The 12,244-nt window shown below is 37.8% G+C and overlaps 1 protein-coding gene across 1 annotated transcript; it reads right to left on the bottom strand.

Moving 5' to 3' along the window:
- Positions 1 to 6,332: 6,332 nt before the first annotated feature.
- LOC141632242 (uncharacterized) lies at positions 6,333 to 11,069 on the bottom strand. Its single transcript, XM_074444804.1, has 6 exons — positions 11,065 to 11,069; positions 9,698 to 10,815; positions 8,765 to 9,567; positions 8,228 to 8,692; positions 7,826 to 8,049; positions 6,333 to 7,599 (listed from the first exon to the last, which is right to left on the bottom strand). The coding sequence occupies exons 1-6, from the start codon at positions 11,067 to 11,069 to the stop codon at positions 6,333 to 6,335; spliced, it is 3,882 nt and encodes a 1,293-aa protein (XP_074300905.1).
- Between the last annotated feature and the right edge of the window lie 1,175 nt (positions 11,070 to 12,244).

Genomic DNA, 12,244 nt, shown 5'->3' with positions numbered 1-12,244 from the left:
GTAATTAATGTAATAACAAGGGACATTGGAGGCGTAATTGCACGAAATACTTGGATGACATAAAAGCTGGCATTTTAATGCCAACATGTAATTTCTCAACCGAATCTTTTATGATAGACATAAATTATGCTTCAAATACAACTTGGGTATTAGATACTGGTTGTGGTTCTCACTTATGCAATCATTTGCAGAGCCTAAAAAGCATAAGAAAGCTAAAGAAGGGTGTTGTTGATCTCCGAATGGGTAACGGGTCTAAAGTAGCCGCCGTCTCAGTAGGAACTTATGTACTTAACTTAGCTTCGAGGTTGCAGTTATTTCTTGATAATTGTTATTTTGTACCGACGTTGTCTAGGAATATAATATTAGTATCTGTGTTAGACAAGGAAGGTTTTTCTTTTGTAATTAAAGACAAACGTTGTACTTTTTCCCTTAATGGGATTGTATATAGCGAAGTTATTTCAATCAACGGTATTTATATTCTAGATACTTGCAACGTTGTTTATCATTTTGATAATAAAAGACTCAAAAAAGGTGATCCCGATCAATCTTATTTATGGCATTGTCAATTAGGACACATTAACAAGAAACGCATTAAAAGACTAGTGTCGACTGGTATAATTAAACCTTTTGATTTCGAATCATTTGGTACATGCGAATCTTATCTTCTTGGAAAGATGACTTGTTCACCTTTTCTAGAAAAAGGATCTCGAGCTAGTGAGTTGTTGGGTTTAATACACACCGATGTATGTGGTCCAATGACAGTCACTGCTAGAGGTAATTATGATTATTTCATTACTTTTACCGATGACATGAGTAGATATGGGTATATCCACTTAATGAGGTATAAAAGTGAAGCTTTTGATGAGTTCAAAGAGTTTCAGAATGAACTAGAAAACCAATTAAATAAGAAGATTAAAGCATTACGATCAGATCGTGGTGGGGAGTATTTAAGCAATGACTTTAGAGATCACCTTAAAGACCGTGGTATTGTATTCCAGTTAACTCCTCCTGGAACACCACAGTTGAATGGTGTGGCTGAAAGGAGGAATCAAACTTTATTAGATATGGTCCGATCAATGATGAGTCAAACTGAGTTACCTAGGTCATTTTGGGGTTTTGCCATTTCATCTGCTATACGCTCACTTAATCAAAGTCCCACTAAAGCAACTGACAAAACTCCATATGAGATATGGAAAGGGAAAGTCCCGAATCTGCGATACATGAAAGTATGGGGTTGTGATGCTTATGTCAAGAGCAAGTCTAACGATAAGCTTGCACCTCGTTCTATAAAATGTATTTTTGTAGGCTACCCTAAGGAAACTTGTGGATATTACTTCTACAATAGGAGCGAGAACAAAGTGTTTGTGGCTCGTGAAGCTGTCTTTCTAGAAAAATAGTTTATTTCTAGAAGACAGAGTGGGAGAAAATTTGAACTTGATGAAGTTCAAGAGCCACAAACTGATGTGACAATACAGGAAGAAGTTCCTTCTACGTCTGAATCAGTTATTGTTCCTTCTGAACCTAGGAGGTCGAGAGGGTTAGTTTTGCACTGATAGATACCTTGGTGTTATCGAGGAAGATAGTGACTATGAGGTTTTACTTTTGGAAAGTAATGAACCTAAGACCTACAAAGCAGCTATTACTAGTTCTGACTCAAAGCTATGGCTCGAGGCCATGCAATCCAAAATGGATTCCATGTATGAAAACCAGGTATGGGACCTGGTTGACTTACCTAAAGATGTTCGACCTCTTCAGTGTAAGTGGATATTCAAGATTAAAATCGGCATGGATGGACATAAAGATGTCTACAAAGCTAGATTGGTGGCAAAAGGTTTCACCCAGGTTCATGGTTTACACTATGATGAAACTTTTGCACCAGTTGCTATGCATAGATCTGTTCGGATAATGTTAGCGATTGCTGCATTTCATGATTATGAGATATGGCAAATGGATGTCAAAACCGCTTTCCTGAACGAGTTTCTGGAAGAGGAAGTGTTCATGACACAACCTGAAGGTTTTGTGGATCCTAAAAATCCTAACAAAGTATGCAAAATTAAGAGATCCATTTATGGTCTTAAGCAAGTGTCAAGGAGTTGGAATCATCGTTTTGATCATGTTATTAAACAAAATGGCTTTTCTCGAAGTGTTGAGGAACCATGTTTATATATGAAGTTTAGTGGGAGTAAAGTTGTTTTATTACTTCTTTATATGGACGACATATTACTCATTGGGAATGATGTAGATATACTTGCTTCTATCAAAAAGTGGTTAGGAAATAACTTCTAAATGAAAGATTTGGGAGAAGCTCAGCGCGCCATTGGGTATTCGGATCTATAGGGATAGATCTAAAAGGATATTAGCTTTGAGTCAAAAAGCTTATATCGATAAGATTCTTGACCGATTTAATATGAAAAACTCCAAGAGAGGTTTTCTACCTATAGGCAGTGGGACTACTTTGAGTAAGTCACAGTGTCCTATTGAGACTGAGGATATTGAACGCATGAAATCGATTCCCTATGCTTCCGCTGTTGGATCAATCATGTATGTTATGATGTGTTCTCGTCCTGACGCCTCATATGCTTTGAGTATGACGAGTCGTTTTCAGAAAACTCCAGGTGAGAGTCACTGGATAGCCGTCAAGAATATTCTGAAGTACTTGAGAAGGACTAAGGATTCATTCTTAGTGTTTGTAGGAGAATCTGAATTACGTAAAAGAGGTTATACGGATGTCAGTTTCCAAACCGACAGGGATGATTTGAAATCCCATGCTGGTTCTGTCTTTTTGTTGAACGGAGGGGCGGTTTGCTGGAGAAGTTTTTAGGAGTTTGTGACTGCTGATTCTACAACGGAAGCTGAGTACATTGCAGCCTCTAAAGCTGCAAAGGAAGCTGTTTGGATTAGGCAATTCTTAGAGGGACTGAAAGTAGTTCCGACCGCCGAGGATCCTATCACTTTATATTGTGATAACAGTGGGGCAATTTTTCAAGCAAAAGAGCCCAAGTCTTGTAACAAGTCTAGACACGTACTTAGGAAATTTCATGTAATTAGAGATTTAATTGAAAGGAAGGAAATTACAGTCTGTAAGGTTGGGACAGCTGACAATATCGTTGATCCTTTAACTAAGCCATTGTCTCAAGCTAAACATGATAGTCATGTAGTTTCGATGGGATTGAGACGAATGCCAGAACTGTTGTAAATATATGATATGTAATAATTAAGTTATTGTATTTATTATTTCATAGATGATAATTACATTTATCGTTGTATTCAGTTTTATATCTGAATTTTATATACTTTGTTTTTATCCAAATAGGTTGTAGTGACAATGTCGAACCCTATTAAAGTGAACTGGATTAACATTGTATTTTGTCCCTAGTTACTTGATGAGGTGACGTCTCGGAGTGACTAGATTGTAAGGCGATATATGACAAGTTCGACTGTCATATGGTCATAGTGATGGCTAATCGATTACATAGGCAGATTGTGAGACAATTTGTCGGACAATGACCGTTTGTAGAGTCCTTTTATTGCTAGGTCATGGCGAGAATTTCTAATTATTCCTTCGATTCAATTCTTTAGACTGGCGACTATTTGTCTGAGTTGGTGCGGTTTTACGGTGGCTTAGGTTTTTGTTCTAGGTCGCGCTGTAAAAGGAGACCGATGAGCATTTACTGGGTCATTGTGATCTATATCGAACGAAGAAAATAGGTCAACGGAATTGTCCATTTAAGTCATATCTTATGTCAAGTTCAATCGAGGAGAGGTGACTGGAAATGCCTGGCCACGCTCGGATGAGATCTATAGTAGATTATCCGGTCAGACAGTCATTCTCCTGATCGAGGAAACCACTTTATAATATGATCACGTGCAAGAACGACCTGAAAGACATCTTACATTGAGTGGGAGATATTATTGGACAAGAGATTGGTAACGTACACTTGTGTCGAACAAGTGGGAGATTGTTGGAGTAGTGTCCTCCACAATAAATGCGTCTACATATTAAATCCCGTTAAAGGAATATCATAGATTTATTTATTTATTTGTCAGCTGGTCATCGTTAATCAGTAATGATTGGCTGACTAGAGTTTGACATTACTGTCGTGTGTGGCGGTGATCGTGATGATCCCTTTAGGTCACACATATAGGATGACGCCCAAAAAGAATGAATTAATTATTTGTATGAGATACGAGATAATTAATTCCTTGTATTATTTGACTTTTTATTAGTCGTGTAAATGTATTATTTGATGACGGGTTACGAACCCAGGTCAAGGAGATTTATTATTTAATTATGTGATATTTAAATAATAAATAAATAAATTAGAATTTATTAATTAATTGTTAATTAATTAATTTTATACGATATGTGTATATGTTTAGAGGTGGAATTAATTAGCTATTTAAATTTTACAAGTGGTTGTAAAATTAGCTAAATGGGATAATATTAACACATTGTATGTTGATAAAATAGTCTTATGACTACTTAATAGTTAAGTAGTCATTGGTAATTAATTTGTATTATTTAAGTATTAAATAATTAAATTAATATTTAATTATGTAAGATAATTAAATATAAGACTTATAAGCATTTGTGGGGCAAATGTCGAAAACCGAAATGGACCTAATTAAATCCACTATCACCGGTTTTTTGAGGGGATAACAAGTGTCCATTAAGTGGATTTTTCCACTCCTTTTTGTCTCCCATTTTTGCCTATAAATACCCATATCATTCCACTATCTCTTAGGTTGAAAAATTTGAAGGAAAATTTGGCCTTTGTTGCTTCTCTTGGCCGGTTTCTACACATCACAAAAGACCAATTTTTCCTTCTTACTTTCTTCATCTTTTTATATATACACACATATAAATTAACTAATAATTTTATCAAAGTAATAATATTATTTAGTACATCAAATTTACATAATACAAGGTTACTACTACTATTATCTAGTTAGTAATTTTATTAGTCTTTTGGGTTGATTCTTGGGTGCTAATCTAAGAAGGTACTCTACTTTGGGTACTAGTGTTTCGAGGATCATCCTTGACATATTTAGCATAAGAACTACAAAGGTAGGAAACCTTTGTGGTGCCCAAAAATTTGCCTTATTCCAATGTAAGGAAATTCTCTCTTAAGATGGTTTATACCATCTTCTTGTTATTTGTTTATGCATGCATGTAGATTTAGACCACAACAAAAATTAGTATGTAATTTTTGATATCATAAGATGAGTCATATTTGGTCTAAATAACTAACATTTGCAACAACAGAAAAGGGGTCAGTCAACTGTAAAATAAACATAGCTTGTGGGCGTCGAATGGGGGTTTGTGGGGCTGGCCGTGTGGTGCTATGGTGCTGGATGGTTATCGCCTGATCATAGGTGGTGGTGAGGGGTGGATCTCGTTTATGGTGATTGTTGTGGGTGGTTATTGTAATTTCAGATCTGAAGAAAGGGGGAAGTGGCGGTGGGTGTATGGTGGCAAATCTGAAATAGAAAAGAGAAAGGTGATAGTGTTGTTGTTGGTGATTGGAGGCGAGAATGACAGTGGTGGTTGTTATGGAGCAGTGGTTGCGGTGGTGGTAATGGCTGCTGGTGGTGCTTTTTTTTCGTGGTTGTAGGTGGTGCGTGGTGGTCGGTTCGTGGTGGTGGGTGTAAGGTGGTTGGTGGTGGTAGGTGGGTGAGTGAGGAAGAGAGGAGGGAAATGTTTTTTGAGTTTTATTTATTTATTTGGTTTTTAGAGAGATGAGAGGAATGATATTTGTGTGATATGAGAGAGAAGTGAATGGAAAAACAAGGCTTATATAGGAAATTAGGGGTTTGATTAGTGATGGTAGAGAGGGAAAGTGTGTAATTAGTAATGATCCCTTACTTTTAGCCTTAATCCCCTCCTTTTTCCCTTCAATCTCAGCCTTCCATCTCCCTCATCCAAGGGCCCTAAAGAGGACTTATGGACTCAAGGAATTTAGATGGTCTAATTATATCTCATATATATATATATATATATATATATATATATATATATATATATATATATATATATATATATATATATATATATATATATATATATATATATATATATATATATATAGAGAGAGAGAGAGAGAGAGAGAGAGAGAGAGATTTGGGATCCTATGAGAACTTTAAAGATAATGAGAACCATGAGAACTGTTTACAACCATTAGATTATTTCTGATCCAAGGATTGAGATTAAACTCATCGATATTTTTTTTTTTTTGGTGAAATGTGAAAAATTATATTAATAATTAGGAGTTTAAGTACATAATCACCAATTACACACACTTTGGCACCAACGAAAGGAATATAACACTAGATTACATCCAAGGTACCCAATGCATTCGTTGGAATTTAGACGTCCACTTCCATGCTTGCCCTCTTCTCTGAACCATATCAGTAACAGCTCGTACTGCAAAAGAAGGATGAACCATCTTATTGTCCACGCTGCAAATGTTGCGGGCATTCCAAATCTGATAGATCATGGCCATAATGGCAGCAATAACAATTTGTTTTTTCATCAGAGACCTACACCTCCACCTTATGCACCAGTCTAGGATTCTAGTTGCAGGGAAAGAGACATTTAACCAGGTAGCAAGCATCTTCCAGCAGCAGGAGCTAAACCGACATCCATATAGTAAATGAGTATGATCCTCCAAATGATCCAAGCACATATCACAGTGCCCATCAACAAGTATGCCAAATCCGAACATTCTATCCTTTGTCAAGAGACGACATTGGATAGCCAGCCACCCTCTAATGGAATGTTTGGGAAGAGTAAATCTGTTCCAAATTATAGGGTACCATGGGACTGGAATCAGACTACCCTGAAGCCAATTATACCCTGTAGACACACTATAGACCCCTCCATTGGTACTCCATTTGCCATGACAGAAACCAGGTTTGAGCAAATCCTTGACTTGGCAGATTTTCCTCCAAGTCCAGCTGGAACTTACAGTGGGAGAGTAATCCAACCAGTTTTGACCTTTGATGTACATGTGGTTGACCCAACGAATCCATAAGTGATCAGTTTTCTCAGCTAACCACCACACATACTTGCCCAACATAGCCACATTCCATTTTTTACCATTTACAATGCCAAGACCTCCATACTTTTTCACTGTACAGACCCTATCCCAGGCCACAGGTGGAGTCTTATGAAACTCATCAGATCCACACCACAAATAATTCCTGCATATGTTATTAATCATGTCCATCACAGTAGCAGGGATGATGAAAATACGAGTCCAAAAACTATGAAGTTGAGTCAAGACTGCCTGAACCAGAACAAGTCGACCAACATAGCTTAATTTTCTAGCACCCCAACCACGAATTTTCTGCACAATCTTCTCAACCAGCCTAGAACAATCACCCACAGCCATTCTTTTATATGAGATTGGAATGCCAAGATACCTGAATGGAAATTGGCCCTCTTTGAAACCAGATACAGTTAACACATAGTGACTAGTCTCATTGCTCATACCATTGAAGTATATATCAGACTTCTCACGATTAATCTCCAAACCTGAAGCTTTAGAGAATGTGGCAAAAGCTCTAAGGATAGTGATAATGGAAGTCTTGTCACCCCTACAGAACATTAGAAGATCATCGCAAAACACAGATGATTGGTCTAATTGCTCTCTACAGAGAGAGGATGGTAACTAAACTACATAGAATTAGTAACATAAGTTTAATCCTGCTAAGGTACTCCATGCAAATAGTAAACAAAAGAGGGGACATAGGATCACCCTGCCTAATCCCTCTTCTTCCTTGGAAATACCCAAAGTTTGACCCATTAAGAGACAAAGTATACCAAGGAGTGGTAAGACACTCCATAATCCATTGAATCATTTGGTCTGGGAAATTAAGAGCCTGCAACATCTGCTTGATAAAATCCCACTCAATAGAATCATACGCTTTTTCGAGATCCACCTTCATCATACAACGAGGAGAACAAGCCTTCCTTTTGTACAATCTAACAAGGTCATGGCAAATGAGAATATTATCAACTATGTCCCTCCCTTTAATGAATGCACTCTGAGTCTCACTGATAATATCAGGTAGAACAGTAGCAAGTCTAGTGCAAATCACTTTAGAGATAATTTTATAGACCACATTGCAACAAGCAATGGGTCTAAAATCCGCCACTGTAGTAGGCCTGCCTTCTTAGGAATAAGAGTTAATGTAGTGGAGTTAATCTTCTTGAGCATTTTACCAGAAGAGAAGAATTCCTGCACTGCCCCAATAATATCATTCCCAGTGACATCAAAAGAATCTCTGAAAAACTAGATGCTTTATTAGCAGGAATGGATTGAAGAGCATCTTTAATTTCCTTATCAGTCACAGGTGAGGTAAGAGCAACACAGTGTGCATTGGTTACCATCTTCCCCTGCTGAACAGTACCCTTATGAACCTTAGTAACCCTCCTGTTAGAACCCAATAGAGACTTATAGTAACAAATAAAAGCCCCCTCAATTGCAGAAGGAGTAGTATGATTGTTACCCTCCAAATCATGAATCCCCAAGATCCTATTTTGCATCCTCCTAGCCTTGATAACACTATGGAAATAATGGGTGTTATCATCTCCTTCACTTAGCCATTGAGCTTTAGCTTTCTGGGATAGGAAACTCCTCAAAGCACCTTCCCGATCTCTGTAAAGTTCAGTAGCCTCCTTCACTTGCTGTTAGAATCCAAGATTAGTAGGATCAAGCTGCAGCTGACCTTGCATCATGTGAAGGTGAAGCAAAGCCACCTTAGAAGAAGTCTCAATACCAGCATATGCTTCAGAATTAAGAGCCTTCAAAGGTTTCTTAAGCATTTTCAACCTTTTGGCCACCTGAAACATTTTATACCCATACAAAGGAATACTCCAAACATCTTGAATGATTTTCAGAAAACCAGGATCCTTGCCCCACATATTAAAATATTTGAAAGTGGTCTTGTTCCTTGCAACATCAGGGTTCAGTGTCATGGTACAAGGACAATGGTCAAATAAACCTTTCGGGTGAAACATAGTAATGGTGTTAGGAAAATGAAGGAGCCACTCATCAGTCACTAGTGCTCTATCAATTCTACTAAATTTCAGATCCCCTACCTCCTGTTTATTGGTCCAGGTGAAAAAAGCACCCTGAGCAGGGATGTCATTCAGTCCACACACACCCACACACTCCTGAAACTCCCTCACTTCAGCAGCAGATACCTCAGATCCTATTCTTTCATTCATAGCCAATACATTATTGAAATCACCCATAACTACCCATGGCCCATTAATACAACACTTCATAGTTTTTATAGATTGCCATAAAACAGCACGATCAGCAAGTCTATTAAAACCATACACCATGGACATCCACCACACAGCACCAGTAGGCAGACAGGTAACTTTAGTATGAATCACCTGAGCTTCACTCCCTAGTACAGCAACATCATAATTACCAGAATCCCAAATAATCCATATTCGACCACCCTCATGACTATCATTATTATGCACCATAGTCCATTGAGAACCAATGCTCTGATGCACTTTATTAATAGCAGAGCTCCTAACTCTAGTTTCTAAAAAAGCAAAGACTCCAATATTATTTGAATGCAAAAACCATATAATATCCTTATGTTTATTTACACTATTCAGACCCCGCACATTCCAAAACCCTATGCTACCCATTCTCAATTAATGTGCTAGGACCAGCCATGTCCTCCTCTACCACTTTCCTATACTGAACTGAATGTTCCAAAACTTCCATAAAAGTCCTTCTCCCAGTGCCAGTGCTCATACCACCCTGCCTTGAGAACTTGGTAAGCACCCTTATAGGTGAGAAAGGGGTGAATGCAGCTGGTTGAGGAGTAACTAACCCTCTGGGGAGCACAGACTGTGAACGAGGCTGCACAACTAATTGCCTGACAGGTGGGTTCGGTGCAGGTGGAGCAGGTACAACAACAGGTTGTTGTGCCCTTGCTTTAGGCACCCACACTTTCTTCACATGCTTCACAGGCTGTTGTTTTTTCCTGCAATCTCGAGCCAAATGCCCAACTCCTTTACAATCAGCACAAATTGTTGGTCTCCATTCATAGTGAACAATTTGCCTGTGGGTGACATCAAGTTCATCAGTAAACTCAATCACATAAGGTAAATCTCCACCCATCTTAACCTCAACCATTACTCTCGCATGCCCAATGAAAGTTTTCATCTGAGTATAGCTGTCACTACGAACTGGCTTCCCTACCAATCCTGCAATCTTCAGCAACGCATTACCCCAAAACTTAAGAGGAAGCCCATAGAATCTAATCCAAATAGGCACCATATCAACTGCCTCACGAACCAGTTTAGCAGAAGGAGACCACTCCTTAACTACTACAAGTTTATTATCAAAAAATACAGACCCTGATTGTAAGACTCGTAACTTCATTTCTTCTGTTTTGAAACGAACCAGGAATATACCGTTCGAATGAAAAGAAATTCGATCATAATCAGTATATCCCCAGACCCGCTTCACAAATCCATCAATGATTTTGAACGGTGGGTTAGCACCCAACACGTAACAGTACACCGCAGTAGACCAGAATTCTAATTCCGCATCAGTTTCAGCACTAGTCAATCGCAAAGGACTTACCCTATCAGATGTTGCAGAACCAGAGCGCGAAACTTCTGTCCATACGCTCCCATCATCAGAGTCTTCCTCCGCAATTGATTCCATGCCATTACTCAGTGAGAACGGTCTGATTTCACCATCTGCATCCAAAAAGTGATCATCAAGTTGAATATTAACCTGAGGATCCTCAATTTCAGTAGCAAGATGTTGAAACCTAGAACCAGATTGATTATTATTTGAATTACTACTATTAATCTGTGTTTTTGGTGTTTTTTTAGAATTATTATTGTTATTAATCAAATCACTCTACTAGATTTAGGTTGATTACGTTTTTGACGAGCCATTGCTAATCAAAATTGAATTTCCCTAAATTGTCCTTCTCTCTAGGTTGTACGTTCATCTCTCTAGGTTGAATTCATGACAACTCATCGATATTTTGGACTCAATGTGTTAAAACTCATACCTCATTTCCAAATTCCAACTACCTATTTCTCTATCCTCTTTTTTTTTTTCTTTTCAATCTCACCGTTTTCTCTCACTTCTAAAAAATTACTCATCTTCGATTCCACCACGTTAACCATCGCAATTTTTGTGTCGTCACCAGTGTTATTCCTTCAGGAGGTGAGTTTGAAGTTATTTTTCCTCTGATTTACGAAAATAATAGGGTTAGTATACAATCATATGTAGAAATTAAATTAAAAGTGTACCTTGAATTGATCAAACCCTAAATTTTGATTAATCAATTAGGTTTCTTCAAATTCTCAATTCATCAATTAGATATCATTTTATTTCTAGACTTTCTGTTGAAACTTATTATTATTTGTTAGATCTCCATTCTCGTATATAACTAATTAATTGTTATTGTGCGGTTGTAACTTATCTAAAGTAATTGTGTTTTTTCATATATTTTTTTTTTGCTGATTTCTTAATTCGGAGTTTCGAAGATGAATTTTTCTTGCATTTTTATCCGTCGAGGCATCACATAGTAATTCAAAAACAGATTTTTTGTATTCTTCATTAGTTTTTTTGATTTATCTAAACAAGAGTAAATGCTTTTTCTCTACACGGATGCAAGTTGGAAACGTGATTAAAAAAATATATCACCAAAGCTTTTAATTAAGCATAATATTGGTCTTCAGATGCAAGATGTGCTCTTTATGCTATAAACTACTATCTACTCAATTTTCAAGGTGAACATACAAACCTGAAAAAATCCTAGAGAGAGAAAAAATCCTAGAGAGAGAAAAAATCCCTAGATTTTGAATGCACGAAACCAGCACTGGTCTCCCGCCGGAGGCCGCCCCAATCTCTTCTCCAAATGACAATATGATTTCTTCCCCACAATCACATCAGAAGAATGCTAAGAGGAAGACAATGCACTTGGATGAATTTCTGGTAAACTCATCAGGAAACGGAAAACCAGCGGACTCAATCCAAAGCCACCCTCTAGCCGGAGGCCATCCTACCCAATGTCAGACTCAATCAAACGGAGCCCCTGTTTCATACAGAGCCATGGTTCAGGGCTTTGGCTCAGGTAGCAGTTCATTCGAAGACCCGTCTATGGAAGTTCTCGAGGACGATTCAGAGGATGATGATGACTCTGTGGAGGACGAAGACGAGGCCCTATGTCCCAGAATCTGTCT

The sequence above is a fragment of the Silene latifolia genome, chromosome Y (genome assembly GCF_048544455.1).
Source record: "Silene latifolia isolate original U9 population chromosome Y, ASM4854445v1, whole genome shotgun sequence".
Taxonomy (NCBI): Eukaryota; Viridiplantae; Streptophyta; class Magnoliopsida; order Caryophyllales; family Caryophyllaceae; genus Silene; species Silene latifolia.
The sequence above is the reverse complement of the archived record's forward strand: the minus strand, read 5'-3'. Positions and strand labels throughout refer to the sequence as shown.